The sequence below is a fragment of the Terrapene carolina genome, unplaced genomic scaffold (genome assembly GCF_002925995.2).
Source record: "Terrapene carolina triunguis isolate 2854851 unplaced genomic scaffold, T_m_triunguis-2.0 Scaffold97, whole genome shotgun sequence".
NCBI lineage: Eukaryota > Metazoa > Chordata > Testudines > Emydidae > Terrapene > Terrapene triunguis.
Window position 1 is genome coordinate 5726069 of NW_020664448.1, and position 18246 is coordinate 5744314.

General features: G+C 41.5%; 1 protein-coding gene across 3 annotated transcripts in view; it reads right to left on the reverse strand.

Moving 5' to 3' along the window:
* Positions 1-18246, reverse strand: part of TENM4 (teneurin transmembrane protein 4) — a 419617-nt gene that overhangs the window by 200793 nt on the left and 200578 nt on the right. For 2 of the 3 annotated variants that reach the window (XM_024200637.2, XM_029911562.1), the window contains exon 6: positions 3781-3951. In XM_024200637.2, coding sequence (XP_024056405.2) covers positions 3781-3951 — 171 coding nt within the window. Of the gene's footprint in view, positions 1-3780; positions 3952-18246 lie in introns of those variants that run through there. The other variant, XM_029911563.1, reaches the window with a different exon arrangement.

Consider the following 18246-nt stretch of genomic DNA (forward strand, 5'->3'; position numbering starts at 1 on the left):
TATTATCATCCTAATGTAAACTCCGCAGCAGAAACATCAGGTTCAAACTGTTAAAATGTCATCTTAATTAAAAATAGATAAAAAAGTTAAAATTCATGTTAACATTAAAAAGTACCCAATGCTGTTTCTATCTTTATTATGGAGACGAGTTTGCATTTAATTTTTTTTAATCCAGGAATGCTATTATGCACATGCTTAACTTTCAGTCCCAATGAAACTACTCCTGCTTAAAGTTAAGCATGTACTTAAGGCTTTGTTGGATTGGAATCTTATGGAACACATATGCCTCATTATCATTATTATTTTTCAGAAACACTGTGTTACATAAAGTTCATTAATAAATGTCTGATTTTGAAAACACCAACAAAGGAATAAAACCACATTCACAGAAACATGGATCTGCTATTATTATCAAAGGCTAATTTACTCTTGTCCTTTGCATTCGAAGGAACAGGGAAAAGTCTAGACTCCTTATTTATCCGTGTTTAAAAATCAAGATTAATATGAACAAAAATAAACAGGGGAACAGGAAATTATAATTAAACCATTTGTAACACTGCCAATAGCATAGAATAGTATAACTGAGATCAAATTAGTTTAATTCCATGAGTTTTATTTTGTAAATTGGATTATTAGAATTTGCGTGAATCCTAAAAGTCATTTTTTCAGGATAATGTCAGTCTTAAGACAGACAGCTTGTGTGTGTAAGGCTCTGTTTCAAAACTTCCTATTCTATCACCACGGGATGCAAAGAGAGCTGCGAGGAGCTATAAAAAGATGCAAAGACTTTATTTGTTCTGGTCCACATCAAAGATACATTTCTGGGATTATTATTGATGTGTTTGATACACACATGGAAATTAAAATGGAAAGTCAAAGCACACTGTGTGCTTTCTGATTGGTCATTAATGAAGATCTTACATCAGAACAAATGAGGCAGGGTGAGTTTAAAATACTAAATGCTGCTGTGCAGTAGATACCTCAGAAGAAATGAGTATAAGATGGATTCCTTATAGTACAGTGAGCGGTGCTTGCTCAAATGAAAAAAAAACAAAACAAAACCAGTTCTGTGTTTGAGGCAAAAATGGCCATTCCACAGAAATAATTGTGAAGATTTAAGGTACATGTCTTTTCTTGACTGTCAGTAATATATAGGAAAAGGTCTGATGTACTTTTTTTTCTGGAGCTAGTCAAAGCAGCTGCTTCATGTCCCCATTGGGTGAGATTTACCCCAGTGCAAAAGTTCAGAGCAAGGTTTTCTGCACGGGAGTAAATGTCACCCATTGACATCAACAGGAGTTGTCAATGGCTCCAAACAGAAAAGGATCAGCCCCTGAGAACTGGATATCCAGAAAGAAACTCAAATAAGAATACAATTTCAGTACAATTTCCAATCAGAAACTTAGTCTAACTAACTTGAAGCAAAATTAATTTCAGATCTGAATTCCTAATTGTGCTGCCAATTACTTTGCTCTTTCAACACATTACCTTGCACATGCAACACTTTAGTTTCCTTAGCAACTATTCCTAATTTATTCGGTTATCAAAATGAACTGTTTCATTTTTGGGCCCAACTGAGTTTGATTTGAGTTCTGATATAGGCTTTGATTCAGTAAAGCACCCTGATCCATCAAAGCCTTTTGTACATGCTTATACATCACTGACTTCAATGGCACTTAAGCAGAAGCTTAAATTTGCTGAATAGGGATGGACTTAAGCACACACTAAAGTGCTTTGCTGGACTGGAGGCAGACTAGAGCTGGTAACTGCCTACTGCTAGCAATACCGAATTCATTTCAGCACTAAGGAAATGTGAGCCCCAACCGGCCAATTCCACCATAGGAAAGGTAGTCTCTTTGAGGATACTTTTAAGTCAATTTTCATAATTCCAATGACATACATTCTTATTTAGAAAAGCTGTTGTGTAAACACAGACTGGCTACCATGTTACCACCCTGCAGAGATAGTTGCATTTCAGTGGTGGACATAGTCACCCCTGTAGAGACACATACCAAGGTCTTTATTTAATTTTTAATCAGGAGCAGATCACGCCCACATGGCCACAGGTTCCCCAAGACATGCAAGAAGATCATGCTGAGGCTCTGCAAGGCTCTCTATCTAAAGTAGTCCCCGGAGACCCCCCCTCTAAGTAAAGCTCCCCAGTGCAAAGAGGGTTGGTCATAAAAGCTGACAGACTGTGTGAGCGTATACATACGCATGTATGTATATACAGACAGAGAGAGAAAGAGAGATCCACGCTCTTATTCAGACAAAACGCCTTTTGATTTCAGAGGGGGGTTTGTCTGAGAAGGACTGAGAGAAAATTGAGGAAAGACTTTTGATTTGGCCCCTTGATTATTAGATATATCATTTTTATTTTCATTTTGATCTTTGAATAGGGAAGGCAGAGATCAAATGCAATATATAGGGATTTAAACATAGCAATTTAAACAGAAGACAAAAGAAAAATAAGCTTCATCATGAAGCCTTTTTGAATGCAGAAACATTTTGTAGTTTACTACATTGTCTAGCAAGCTTTGTCCAGGATCCTACAGTTCTGGATTAATTGATTTACATTGTAATAATTTCATTTGACACTGACCAGTCATTAGCAACTATGTTGCTTTTAAGGAATATGTAACTATGGCCTTTCTTTGCATTAATAAAGACAGATAATCCCATTAAGTAAAAATGCTGTAATTAAGACACCAAATTAGCTTACTTATATAAGGCCTGATCCCAAGCTCAATGAAATCAGTGGAAAGACTTCCATCGATTTCAGTGGGCTTTGGATCAGGCCCACATTCCTTGCCTCTTATCCAACCCCCCCTCCCCACCCCAACTACAACTTCACCAAAAGCAGCCAATAACTATAATTCTACTGGAATGAGAGATTTTTGATCTCATCGTCACTTAAATACGAAGAAAAGATGGTGCAGCATAAAGAGCTTTATTAAATTCAAAGCTGAATTCCTCATTTCTTCATCTCCCCTACGTGAATCTTAGAGTTATGACAACCCTGTGCTTTGCAGCCCCGTAGGTATTTCTGGCACTGATGTCTCCACTGAAAACACAATTAAAGTTGCAAAACCCTTGTTTGCTTGTGGAATAGTGTATTGTTTTTGAAATTAGACCCTGATTCTGCATGGTTCTGAGCAGGCTCAGCGCCTCTAACTTCAGTGGGAATTGAAGGCGGTCAGCACCATGCAGACTTTGCAGGATTAGGCCCTTCATCTGGCTGTCCTTGAGGGTACATGGCCATCTTCATAATGCCAAAGCTTGCAATGCCAACAACTTTTAACGAATATTTTGGTACTCACAACAATGCCATCTAGTAACCAAAAGAAATACTAGGATAAGCACTGTTGTATTGCTGTAGAGAAAGCACAGTGACAATCCTCAAGGCATCACTTTAGTTCTTAAGACATGAGTATGATTTCTCAGGAATATAGCTCATAGATGACATGAAGCAGGGCTTTTGTGGTGGAATACTGTACCCATACGAGATGTGGTGCCAATATCCCCTCCTTGTGAATGGCCTTGTAGGTTTGCTTGAGGACATACACCTTATCACCATGTTAATGGACATTAAAAGGATGTGACATTTGGAAACATGTGGAAACGTGACTGACAACTAGTTCTAGACATGCAAGACTGGAAAAGCACCAGACTATGGTGCTGCAGGAAAGGCGGTATGGGGGTGATGGAGTATGAGACTGGATGGCTGGAGTTTAGAGGCAGACACAGAGGACTCACAACATGGAAACACACCAACCATACCTTCACTGGATCCTTTGCCTTTCCTGTCAGGTAACTCTAACCCTGTGCCCCCCGAGGGATATAAGGAGACGTCCGTTGGCACTGGCCAACTGCTGGCTGTGTCTTCCGTGATCTCATACATCTGCCCTTCCATCGGCTGCAGGTGCCAGTTTAGGCCAAACAGGTGCATGGCTGTAGTGAGCAATGAGAAAAGTCATCTTTTTCTGCTGGGGAGAGCTTCATAACGGCAGGGGCACTTAGTAGACTCTCACCCTACTGCTTTATACTAATCACTGCTAAAAAGAAAAGCATGGGATTTCTGTTATTTGACAGCCCACACTGGTTCTGCAATACCATCAAGAATATGATCATTTCTTTGGCCTGGTTCCCCTCTCACACTAGTTTCACACTAGTCTAGCACTGTTTACTTCAATGGAATTGCTCCTGATTTATGCCAGTGTGAGAAGATAATTGGACCCCAGGTCTCAGAATACACCTGAAGTTGGGATGAAAATTCAGTGAGCAGTTTTAGGGATAACACTTAAGAAGAAGTCAATGTTATATGCACCAATAAATCCAGAGAAACTGAGCCTTTGCTGTGCATTGTTGTATTCACAAGCTATTGTCCAGGCCCTTAATCATTTTTTTATCCAGTCCTTATACAGGGAGAGACAGTGGGAATTTTGCCTGAGTAAGGACTGAGTACGTGGTTTAGAGGTCTGCCACATATAATTCATTCTGTTATTGTTACGGTCTTAGTTGTATGTGGATTGAGTGCAAATTCATGTGACCGAGCTCTCGCTGGTACAATTCCAGCTTTCTGCTAATCATCCTGGGGGTTTAAAAGTGAGTAACACCAATTGGATTTGCATGAGTCCACGACACAGCTTGTTGTAGGTTTCTGGGATTGCACAGGCCATCCAGTGTATGAATCTGTTCCATGAAATTACAGAAAGGCGAGTAAAGTTAAGGAACATGACAGAACACTTAAAAAGCAAACACGGGTATGGAGAGAGGCATGCTTATGCAATTAAGACGCGCCCCCTGAAAACATTAAGGAAAACAATGTGGCTTCCTGTATCATTCCTTTCTTCCTCAACATAAACATTTCATATTTAATCACCATCCAGTTTACCTTCAGGCACTCAACGGCGAAATGATCCGATATTCAATGCACTTGTAATGACATTTTCCTATTAAGGGAGCAACTCCTATTTCACAAAATAGTTTCTCCAAGAAACTGTTCAGTGATATTAACATCAGAGCTATTTAACATAAACAAAGAGGACGAGAACAGCACATTTTCACGGCCTATAGATGTCATTTTATTTATAAAAATATGTCCAAGTTTGTCAAACATCCCAATGATGAGTGCTGGGTTTAGTAAAGTCTTTACATCGGAAAGGATCAATTTCAAGTGGTTTGAAAAGGCATCTGAACAGTTCTTTTAAAATAAGTAGTTTGGACATACATAGCAAAATTAGCACTTGCTTCTATTTCATAATCAATTAGGACATCTACTAGCATGAACAGGAGTGTCGTACACTAACAGGTAATGGAAGATAACTAAGCTGATTGAAATTAGAATTCCCACTTTACCATGTAAACAGGGACTGGATTTGTTATCAAAACCCTAATTAATGTATTAAGAAAGAAAAACTCACATAAACTCCCTATCAGAAAGGAGAGACTCTCAGGGATGTGTTCAAAACCAGGACATTTTTATGCAGGCACACATGCAACTTTACTAATGACAGGAAAGCTGCAGATATAGCTGTCGATTCAAACAGGAAACTTAGCACAGACTGGCATGTAGTTTTGATTTGAAGGGGGCACCTGGGTTTCTCCAGAAATGCTACATGAGGGTACAATAAAAAAAATCAAGCAGCCCAAGTATGGATGACAAGAACTTTCAGAGAGCCTTAGATATCAATCTGCTTATCCATTATGTATTTATGTACTTCCATGGCCCTCATCATCATAGTATCTGAGTACCTCATAATCATTAGTGGATTTTATCCTCACAACATTGCATGAGGTAGGAAAGTATTATCCTCATTTCATAGATGAGGAATTGAGGCACAGTGTAGATGAAGTGATTTGCCCAAGTTCACACAGGTCATCTGCGGCTGAGTGGGGAACTGAACACAGATCTAAGTACAAGTCAAGTGCTCTCTCCAGTAGACCATCCTTCCTGCCTTATACCATGCGTATTGCCACAGTATTTGAATGCCTACTAGTTAAGATACACTTAAGGGTCATTATTTCCTTCTCTCTCACTGTCCCCCAGTAGGAATTTATTTATTGTGGATAATAATTGTGAGAAAGCTAAAATGAAGAAGCGAGCATTGTTTTGGGCGCATTGAAAAGATTATGGAACCAGAATACCTTGTTCTACAAACATGAGCGACTGACTGGAAGCCAGGAACTGCTGAGGTTTCCTTGCACACTAATTTTTTCTGTGTCCCTGCGCATGTCAGCAGGTTATTTAATGCTCTATAGACGCACAAACTTTAAGGAGAGAAGGGACCATCATGATCATCTAGTCTGACCTCCTGCACATTGCAGGCCACAGAACTTTACCTACCCACTCCTGTAACAGACCTGCTAACCTCTGGCTGAGTTACTGAGGTCCTCAAATCATGGTTTAAAGACTTCAAGTTACAGAGAGTCATGTGCATAACCCTCCGTGGAATACAATAGGGAGCCTCACTCGAAGAAGAATCCACCATTTACACTAGTTTAAACTTGCAAGTGACCCATGCCCCATGCTGAAGAGGAAGATGAACCCCCCCCCTCCAGGGAATGGATCATTTGATGATTACCTGTTCTGTTCATTCCCTCTGGGGCACCTGGCATTGGCTACTGTCGGAAGACAGGATACTGGGCTAGATGGACCTTTGGTCTGAGCCAGTATGGCTGTTCTTATTTCTTATGTCTCTGCCAATCTGATTGGGGGGAAATTCCTTCCCGACCCCAAATACTGCGATCCATTAGACCCAGAGCAAGTGGGCAAGACCCACGTGCCTGACACCTGGGAAAGAATTCTCTAGTTTCCCCATCTATGAAAGGGGGCTATTAATGTTTATCTGCCTCACATAGATGTTACAAAGCTTAGTTCATGCATGTTCGTAAAGTAGGTCCTTGGCTGGAAAGTCTGTTAGAAATGAAGAGTTCTTATAGAGGCTTTCATTAAAAAGTCAGCTTTTGCCATTAGTTAACACAGATTTCCCCTCAAATAAAATAGGAAATATCTGTGGTAGCTGTTGGCTCATGCTGATCCCTGCACCTCACAGATGACGTGTGAGGATTATATACAGATGTTTTAAGTGCTAATGAAATAAAAATGTGTTAATTAACAAGTAATTATTATTATCATAGCCTTTTGAGTACTAGGGTGGAGTAAGAGTGCCTGAGTAAGCACAACAGTTTGGCAGTGGGCCATTCAGCTTGTCCTGGGGCTTTCTAATACAATACTGTTGAGTGAAGTATAAATACCTGGACAGGACAGATATACAGACCCATGAGATGGGTAGATATAACGCAATTTCTGCATAAAACAGGCACCAACCATCAGACTCTACTTGAAACCAAAACAGAAAATCTGTGTTTGCTTTGGAAAGGCTCCGATTCGAGTCCTTTCTCATGAAACCATAATATCTCACCACGTGATTATGCGATTATTACTACTATTTTACAAATACCAAAACTTTATGATGTTGGAAGAAGATTCCACCTCTCATTTGCTCTCCCATAAAGGCCACCTTCTTGCTGAAATGTCAAGCAATAACAGCAATGGATGTTTTAGGTCTGTAAATCTCAGTGGGATATTTATAACTGTTGATGCACACTGTTGTTTAAATGTTTTGAGAGCAGCACAAAGAAAGGAAATTTAATCTTGTTGTTCACTAAATTGATGCAAAGACCTTCTGAGTAAAAAAAGGGTAAAGAATGGGGTCTTGGAACCCTGGACAACAGACACAATCATATACTTTGAAATGTTAATGGTTCCTACAAGCAAAGTGAAGCCGTAAAAGATGCTGAGACTCCTGATGTTCTTAGTCTCCAGGTCAATCTGAACCCATGGTTGACATTTTCTCTGGCTTTTTTCTGCTCAGCAAGATGCGAGATGTGGCTCTCACAGTGAACGTTCCATCTTGACAATTTCCCTCTCCCCCCAAATGGGATGTTCAATAGATGCTCTAATACCGAAGGCTCCTGGGTATTAAAAGAGCACAGTGCAATTAGCAGTCATTAAAATGTACCATTCAGTGCACTAGCATGTAGCTTCCACCGCCTAGGAAGCCATGTTGCATGTGCTTTTGAGAAGCTTTGGTTACATTTTGCATAGTTAAAAAAACTCTTCTGTTTTCTCTTGGAATTGAAATACTAGTGGGGAGAGGGAATACAGTGTACGTGCTCATTGGACCAAATCGACCCCAATGCCATAGATCAAGACACACCAGCAAGACAGATGGCCCACTATGCTTGAGTTTTAAAATCAAATCCTCTACTTTTAAATGAAATAAGTGCTGGTGAAAGTTGCCTGGATGCTGAAATCCACTGAACAGGTAACAGCACACAGACAGCGGCAGGGCAAGCTTCTTTATCACCACATCCACAGCAAGCCTCAACCCTGCTCAACCCTATGATTTAGTTGGGGATTGGTCCTGCTTTGAGCAGGGGGTTGGACTAGATGACCTCCTGAGGTCCCTTCCAACCCTGATATTCTATGATTCTATTCTATGTTCTGAAGGGGTGCCTTTAGGTGGCAAGGAGTTCAGTCTCCATGGCCCTTTCAAGCCTTCGCTACTCAGCTGACTATGCCAGGAAGAGTGTCAATTAATGCCAAAATACAGCCTCGATGTGTCTGTGGGCTTGTAGGCACTAACGTCACACTCGTTTAAGAGAGGCCAGTAGCATGAATCTTCAGATGGGGTCCTTTTATTTCTCATAGTTGAAAAATGCTACCTTTAAAATGAAACACAATGTTGGTGGAACTGAAGATGCCGGCTCATAATTTTTATGTTAAGCAACAGCATCCCTTTTCTGCATGGCATTATTCCTATTACATTGCTCTTCTCTATGGCTGTGAGCTTCATTGTCTGTTGTTGTAAAGCCCAAGACAGTGGTAAAGGGGTTCAAAGTTTGCTTTTAAGAGGCATGGTCTTATGGACATGTTTCCATTACAGCCATTGTCTTATGACACAGCAAAACAAAGCAGTCAAAAAATCATGCTCAGCAGAGTAGAGAAAAGAAAACCTGGAATAACATTTAAGATAAAAAAAGACAAAGAAGGATAGTAATTCACATGGTCAACAAAATGGACATCTCTTGGGACAGGTTGATGGAGTGAGCGAGTTAGCAGAAAGAGGCAGATGATTGTGATAGATTACAGGGAGAAGAAAAGACAAGACATGTTTAGTGAAGCGTAAGAGACCTCCAGAAACCACAGAAGTCAGCAGAGCACTGAAAAACACACTGCTGCCCTTTATTAGATTGTTGACTTGCCCAAGCTGGCAAAGTAAGTGTAATAAATAACCAAACCAATCAATTACGATGTTTGAAATTAAGGCCCAATTGAAAGGCTATGGCTGAAGACACCAGCTGCTTTCCATTGTGTTTAAAGGGGGACTTGCAAAGTGCATTTACACGGTACGCTCACAATCTCGCGCTACTTCTTGCACTGTTCTCTGAGGGTCAGACTCAGGGCCATGCCTCCCTGTTTCCTTGCTCAGAGAAAACTCCCACCAAAGCCAATGAATGCATAAAAAATTACAACTGTTTCAGGATTTGGCCCTGAATGATTAAAAAAGCATTTCTCAGAATATACAGAGGGCCAATGGGAACAATGAATAAATACTAATAATGATAATAGCAGGAGGAACAATGGCCTGGATTTTCAAAGGAGGGTAAGAGTGTTAGGCACCGAATTCCCACTGAAATCCAATGGGATTTGGATGCCTAATTCCCATAGCCCCCTTGAAAACACCAGCCAAATGCTCTGCATTTATATTCTGCCTTATATCTCAGAAGGTAAATACACTTTACCTGAGCCAAATATATAGGAATGCTAGAGTAGGTTAGGCTGGTGGGGGAGTGGCACTATATGTAAAAGAAAGCATAGATTCAAAATCTTAAATGAATCCAACTGTACCATCGAATCTCCATGGATAGAAATTCCATGCTTGAATAATAAGAGTAAAGCAGTAGGAATATGCTACTGACCACCTGATCAGGATGGTGACAATGTGAAATGCTCAGAGAGATTAGAGAGGCTGTTAAAACAGAAAACCCAATAATAATGGAGATTTCAACTATCCCCATATTAACTGGGTACATGTCACCTCAGAACGGGATGCAGAGATAAAATTTCTGGACACCACAAATGACTACTTCTTGGAACAGCTAGTTGTGGAACCCACAAGAGGAGAGCCAATTCTTGGTTCAGTCTTAAGTGGAGCACAGGATCTAGGCAAAGAGTAATATATATACACACACACATATATCTCATAGAACTGGAAGGGACCCCGAAAGGTCATTGAGTCCAGCCCCCTGCCTTCACCAGCAGGTCCAAGTACTGATTTTTGCCCCAGATCCCTGAGTGGCCCCCTCAAAGATTGAGCTCACAACCCTGGGTTTAGCAGGCCAATGCTCACACCACTGAGCTATCCCTCCCCTCAATGAAAGTAGAATGTAGCTGAACTGCTTCGTAATAGCAACCATAATATAATTAAATTTAACATCCTTGTAGGTGGGGAAATACAAAAGAAACCCATCACAGTAGCATTTAACTTCAAAAAGAGGAAATACAGAAAAATGAGGAAGCTAGTTAAACGAAAATTAAAAGGAACAGTCACAAGAGTGACATGCCTGCAAGCCGCAAGGAAATTGTTTAAAAACACCATAATAGAGGCTCAAACTAAATGTATACCCCAAATTAAAAACAAAACAGTAAGTAAAACAAAACCATGGGTAAAGTTCAGAGTGAAAGAAGCGGTTAGGGACAAAAAGGCATCCTTTAAAAGTTAGAAATAAAATCCTACTGAGGAAAACAGAAAAGAGCATAAACTCTGGCATGTCAAGTGTAAAAGTATAATTAGGCAGGCCCAAAATGAATTTGAAGAGCCACTAGCAAAAGACAATAAAAACTAGCAGAAAAAAAAAAAAGTACATTAGAAGCAGGTAGCCTACCAATCAGTGGGGCAACGGGACAATCAAGGTGCACTCAAGTAAAGAGCACTCAAGGAAGAGAAGGCTTTTGCAAGAAGCTAAATTAAATCTTTGCATCGGTCTTCATGGCTGAGGATGTGAAGGAGATTCCCACATCTGAGCTATTCTTTTTAGGTGACAAATTTGAGGAACTGTCTCAGATTCCGGAGTCAATAGAAGACATTTTGGAAGAAATTGATAAATTAAACAGTAATAAGTCACCAGGACCAGATAGTATTTACCCAAGAGTTCTGAAGGAACTCAAACATGAAATTGCAGAACTACTAACCTTGATATGTAACCGATCGCTTAAATCAGTCTGTGTACCAGATGACTGGAGGATAGCTAATATAATGCCATTTTTTAAAAAAGGCTCCAGAGGCGATCCTGGCTATTACAGGCCAGTAAGCCTAACTGCAGTACCAGGCAAACTGGTTGAAACTATAGTAAAGAAAAGAATTATCAGATACATAGATGAACATTATTTGTTTGGGAAAAGTCAACACGGCTTCTTTAAAATAAAATCATGCCACACCAAACTATTAGAATTTTTTGAGGGAGTCAACAAACATGTGGACAAGGGTGATCCAGTGGTTATAGTGTATTTGGACTTTCAGAAAGCCTTTGACAAAGGCTCTTAAGCAAAATATGCAGTGTTGTAGCCATGTCAGTCCTCGAGGTGAGTGAGGTAATATCTGAACTGAGGAAGAGCTCTGTGTAGCTCGAAAGCTTTTCTCTCTCACAAACAGAAGTTGATCGAATAAAAGATATTACCTCACCCACCTTGTCTCCCTTGAGCAAAGTAGGCAGTCAGAGAATAAGAGGGAAGGTCCTCTCAAGGATGAGTAACTGTTTAAAAGAGAGGAAACAAAGGGTAGGAATAAATGATCAGTTTTCACACTGGAGAGATATAAGTAGTGGGGTCCCCCAGGGATCTGTACTGAGACCAGTGCTGTTCAACACATTCATAAATGATTGGGGAAGTGGAATAAACAGTGAAGTGGCAAACTTTTCAGATGATACTAAATTACTCAAGATAGTTAAGTCCAAAGCTGACCGCGAAGAGTTACAAAGGGATTTCACAAAACTGGGTGACGGGGCAACAAAAATGGCAGATGAAATTCAATGTTGATAAATGCAAAGCAATGCACATTGGAAAACATAATCTCAACTATGCATACAAAATGAAGAGATCTAAATTAGCTGTTACCACTCAAGAAAGAGATCTTGAAGTCATCTTGGACAGGTCTCTGAAACATCTGCTTAATGTGCAGAAGCAGTCAAAAAAGCTAATATATGTTAGAAACCATTAGGAAAGGGATAGATAATAAAACAGAAAATATCATAATGCCACTATATAAATCCATGGATATGATAGAGGTCTATAAAATCAAGAATGGTGTGAAGAAAGTAAATAAGGAAGTGTTATTTACCCCTTCTCACCATAACACAAGGACCAGGGATCACCCAATTAAATGAATAGGCAAGAGGTTTAAAAGAAATACAAGGAAGTACTACTTCACACAATGCACAGTCAACCTGTGGAACTCATTGCCAGGGGATGTTGTGAAGGCCAAAAGTATAACTGGGTACAAAAAAGAACTAGATAAGTTCATGGAGTATAGGTCAACCAGTGGCTATTAGCCAAGATAGTCAGGGTGTTCTGAAACCTCTGTCTGCCAGAAGCTAGGAGTGGATGACGGGGGATGAATCACCTGATAATTGCCCTGTTCTGTTCATTTCCTCTGAAGCATCTGGCACTGGCCATTGTCAAAAGACAGGATACTGGGCTAGATGGACCTTTGGTCTGGTTCAATATGGCCGCTCTTATGTTCTTATGTTAAACAGGGAAATAGAGAGAGCGCACATGCAAGCTTTGGTAAAACCAAGCTTTCCATCACAATGTCTCCTTTTTCTTCTGCGTTGGAAAAGTAACAGCAAAGGCTTTGGAAGTGCCTCCACTGGGCCCACTCAGCACAGCAATTCCTTCGGCTTCTATGGAGCACTTCTTGGGCTTAATAATAGCTCAGCCAAAGCACATGAGAAAGGAGCACTTTTTGAAAGCTAGGACTCTCTTCCCCCAGGAGCAGCCCATGGGGAGGGAGTAGAGAAGAACAGGAAGAAAAGGAACAGGGGGTTAGGACAAAAACAATGAGTACAGAGGAAACAGAATGAAGAAACAAAGAGCCAGAGAGGGAATGAGGGAATATATATGTATATATATAGAGAGAGAGAGACAGCGAGAAAGGATGAGACCATTAAGAGACGGAACATGTTAGAAAAGAGTAAGGGACGGAATGAGCAAGAGAAGTGACGGGCAACAGCCAGGAAAAAATGTGGGGCTCAAACATGGAATGGGAAGGCTTTTAGAACAATCCCTGTATCCATCCTTCTTTCTCCTTCTGTCTTCCATTTCTCTCTCTCTTTTTCTCCGGAAGTGAACTGGATGTAGCCTCTTCTAATGTACTCCACAGACTCTCTGGCCTTTGGGCCAAAACATCATGCTGGCCCTTTGTAGTAACTACACCTTTCAAGTGAGAACTGGTATTTTTTTTAAAAGTTCAAATACTTTGGATTCCACCAGTAAATTACTCAGGGCTAATTTTGACTCAAGTAAATCTATTGCTTTCACTCCTATCTCTGGGATAAACTTGACTGTAATTATCTGAATAACTGTCTCTCTCTACACTGAAATTATATGATTTTTGAAGAAGTGGAAGAATTGACTGCTGCAGAATTAATCATACTTTTCTGACATTCAATGTTGTTATGAAAAGGAGTCTTTCAGAGTGGAATAATCACCCAGTTTGTCAATCTTTCAATAAATCATGGAAAAGGCCCATAAGATTAAGGGGAATAAAAGCAGCAAAACAGACATTAAAGCAAGCAAGCAAACAAACACATCTCTCCTCAGTGCTTGTTGACACTTTACGCAGGGGAAACGCTACTTTGCCTGGAGGGGTGTGCTGGCAACATGCCAGAAGTTCAAGAGCCGAGTGACTCTCATGGCACTGTCAATAGGGAGTAAGGGTGGCAACTGCAAGACTAGGCTCCATATAAAATGCAGCACATCATGGCTCCTCACATGGTTTATATAAAGATAAACGCATGGTGAGGTCAATTCCCAGGATGTGATGCCTCCATGTTTTGTTCTATCCTGAACTGAAGAGAATACAACACAGCACAGGGGTTGACTCCACTGGTGCTCCAGGGATGAAGCACCCACGGAAACAAATAGTGGGTGCTCAGCATCCACCAGCAGCTCTGAGGATCAGCTCCTCCATCTTCCTCCCAGCACCTCCTGCCCGTCGCCATCAGCTGTCCAGCGGTATGCAGGAGTCGCTGGGGGAAGGATGGGAGGAGTGAGGGCAGGGCATGCTCGGGGGAGGGAGCGGAATGGGACAGGGGCGGAGCAGGGGCAGGAAGAGGTGGGGTGGGACTTAGGGGAAGGAGAGTAGTGGGGGCGGGGTCTAGGGTGGATCGGGGGTCGACTCATAAAGACGGTGCCTATGCAACACAAGTATCTGTCACCACAGAGGGCTACACCTCTATATTAATTATGAGAGAAGGGATAGGACCTGGGGTATGAGGCTCCACCTTGGTTGAAGCTGCCCTGCATTCCTATCATGATAGAGCACTGCCTGTTGGAACCTGTTCTTTGTATGAACCATTCACCCAAATTAAAAATGTGAGCAGCTATTGGGCAGGGATAACCTTAACTTATGCAGGACCAGAAGCAAGAGTTGGGGCTCCAAGCTACCATTTCAACAAGAAATCAGAGCAGAATTTTTGGATCTTCTCTGGAAACATCTCCAGATGTTGTTTCCACAAAACTCAACCCACCCCCCTAAGAGGTCACTTGCACTGATTGACACTACCTACCACACTCGTCACACTTTGACCACTTCTGACTACTTTTTTATCTAAACAAGATCTGTCTTTCCTGTGTGTTGCAGCTACACTAGAGACTTCCAAGGTGCAAGTAAATGGCCTGCAAATAGTAACAGTTCCTTCTTAGCAGAATATTTTATATTTTCATTTAGTTGTCAATTGCTCTTAAAAGCAACAACGGAGTTTCCAGATGAAGCACCCTTTGAAAGCTTCAAGGAAGTGACTAGAAAGAAATACTATGAAATGAAGTGGTTAAACTCAATGTTTGTTCAACGTAAAGAGTCAGCACTTCCTATTCAAGGTCTCCCTAATTACCCTGGGGATCAAAGAATTTCAAGTGATTGCTTGTTCATTCAAAGTGCTAATAGATGATCACTGCCCCCACCAGCTTTATAGTGGCACACTCACAGGCTTGTCATTTCCTGCACGGAGGGACAAGATGCATTTTAAATGTTTAGCATATTTATATTCATTTCCTTAGGAGGCTCTTTTCAAGTGTCAACCTATGAAAAAAAATAAACGATTTATATGTAAAGGTGTCCTGGCTTATCAAAGAAGCTGTCTGCTTATGTATAATGTATAATTTCCTCCCCACACTTGCGGCAATGAGAAAGCAGAAGAGGAAGTCAGAAGATGAACCTCAGCAACATTTTGCTGCTGTTAGGCAGCTTACTGCACTTGTGCAGCTTATTCCAGTCCCGCAGATGCTAGTAAATTTGGTGTTATACATGCTCAGGCCTTCCTCAGTAAAATAATATTTTTCCTTCCAGATTCCCTTTATGACAGAGGCCATATTAATATATATATTACTGAGATTTCTTCACGATCAAAGTCAATTATAATATGGTCCCCACCGTACCGCTAAATGGTGTTTTAATTTGTGTATAGAATATTAGCAATAGAAATTTCCCATTGGAGTGTTCACTTCAATTAGAGAAATGAGCACAGACAGGGGGCTTCCCACCCTGCTTTGCAACTACTAAAATTCTGGGTTAGCCTGTTATGCACGATATAATTTTACATATACCATTTCATTAGGCACCTATAATTGCTGAACCCTAATTGAAGGAATGTAATTCACCAAGTTAAATCAGCTACAGTTCAGCTCTTGTTATTTATTATTTGTATTGTGGTAGCATCTATGAGCCCCAATCACGGTTGTGATAGATGCGGTACAATCACAGAACAAAAAGCTGGTCCCTCTGATCCAGCAAAGGACTTTAAGCACATATTTAATTTTAACAACGTCAGTAGTTCCACTGACTTCCAACAGAACTACTCTTGTGCTTAACTGAATCAGGATGACATGCTCAGTAACTCACATATTGAGCCTCAAACCCCAGACCTTTCTGCCATAGAATCATAGAATATCAGGGTTGGAATAGATCTCAGGAGGTCATCTAGTCCAATCCCCTGCTCAAAGCAAGACCAACCGCAACCCAGCCAAGACTTTGTCAAGCCGGGCCTTAAAAACCTCTAAGGATGGAGATTCCACCACCTCACTAGGTAACTCATTCCAGTGCTTCACCACCCTCCTAGTGAAAGAGTTTTTCCTAATATCCAACCTACACCTCCCCCACTTCAACTTGAGAACATTACTTTTTGTTCTATCATCTGCCACCAGTGAGAACAGCTGAGCTCCATCCTCTTTGGAACCCCCCTTCAGGTAGTTGAAGGCTGCTAACAAATCCCCCCTCACTCTTCTCTTCTGCAGACTGGACGCAGTACTCCAGCTGTGGCCTCACCACTGCGGAATACAGGGGAATAATCACTTCCCTCGATCTGCTGGCAATGCTCCTACTAATGCAGCCCAATATGCCATAAGCCTTCTTGGCAACAAGGGCGCACGGTTGACTCATATCCAGCTTCTCGACCACTGAAATCCCCAGGTCCTTTTCTGCAGAACTGCCGCTTAGCCAGTCGGTTCCCAGCCCGTATCAGTGCATGGGATTCTTCTGTCCTAAGTGGAGGACTCTGCACTTGTCCTTGTTGAACCTCATCAGATTTCTTTTGGCCCAATCCTCCAATTTGTCTAGGTCACTCTGAACCCTATCCCTACCCTCCAGCATATCTACCTCTCTCTCCAGCTTAGTGTCATATGCGAACTTGCTGAGGGTGCAATCCATCCCATCATCCAGATCATTAATTAAGATGTTGAACAAAACCGGCCCCAGGACGACCCCTGGGGCACTCCGCTTGATACTGGCTGCCAACTAGACATTGAGCCGTTGATCACTACCCATGGAGCCCAACGATCTAGCCAGCTTTCTATCCACCTTATAGTCCATTCATCCAATCCATACTTTTTTAACTTGCTGGCAAGAATACTGTGGGAGACCGTATCAAAAGCTTTGCTAAAGTCAAGATATATCATGTCCATTGCTTTCCCCATATCCACATCATAGAAGGCAGTCAGGTTGGTCAGGCATGACTTCCCTTGTTGAACCCATGTTGAATGTTCCTGATCACCTTCCTCTTCTCCAAGTGCTTCAAAATGGATTCCTTGAGGACCTGCTTCATGATTTTTCCAGGGACTGAGATGAGGCTGACCGGTCTGTAGTTCCCCGGATTCTCCTTCTTCTCTTTTTTAAAGATTGGCACTATATTTGCCTTTTTCCAATCGCCCGGGACCTTCCCTGATCGCCATGAGTTTTCAAAGATAATGGCCAATGGCTCTGCAAGCAGCCAAATCCCTCTGCAATCAGCCAAATCCCTCAGCACCCTCAGATGCATTAGATCCGGACCCATGGAGTTGTGCATGTCCAGCTTTTCTAAATAGTCCTTAACCTGTTATTTCACCACTGAGGGCTGCTCACCTCCTCCCCACACTGTGCTACTCAGTGCAGCAGTCTGGGAGCTGACCTTGTCTGTGAAGACCGAAGCAAAAAAAAGCATAGAGTACTTCAGCTTTTTCCATATCATCTGTCACTAGGTTGCCTCCCCCATTCAGTAAGGGTGCCACACTTTCCCTGACCACCTTCTTGTTGCTAACATACTTGTAGAAACCCTTCTTGTTACCGTTCACATCCCTTGCTAGCTGCAACTCCAACCGTGCTTTGGCCTTTCTGCTTACACCCCTGCATGCTCGAGCAATATTTTTATACTCCTCCCTAGTTATCTGTCCAAGTTTCTACTTCTTGTAAGCTTCCTTTTTGTGTTTAAGCTCACGGAAGATTTCTCTGTTAAGCCAAGCTGGTAGCCTGCCATATTTGCTATTCTTTCTGCACATTGGGATGGTTTGTTCCTGCACCCTCAATAAGGCTTCTTTAAAATACACCCAGCTCTCCTGGACTCCTTCCCCCCTCATATTAGCCTCACAGGGGATCCTGCCCATCAGTTCCCTGAGGGAGTGAAAGTCTGCTTTTCTGAAGTCCAGGGTCTGTA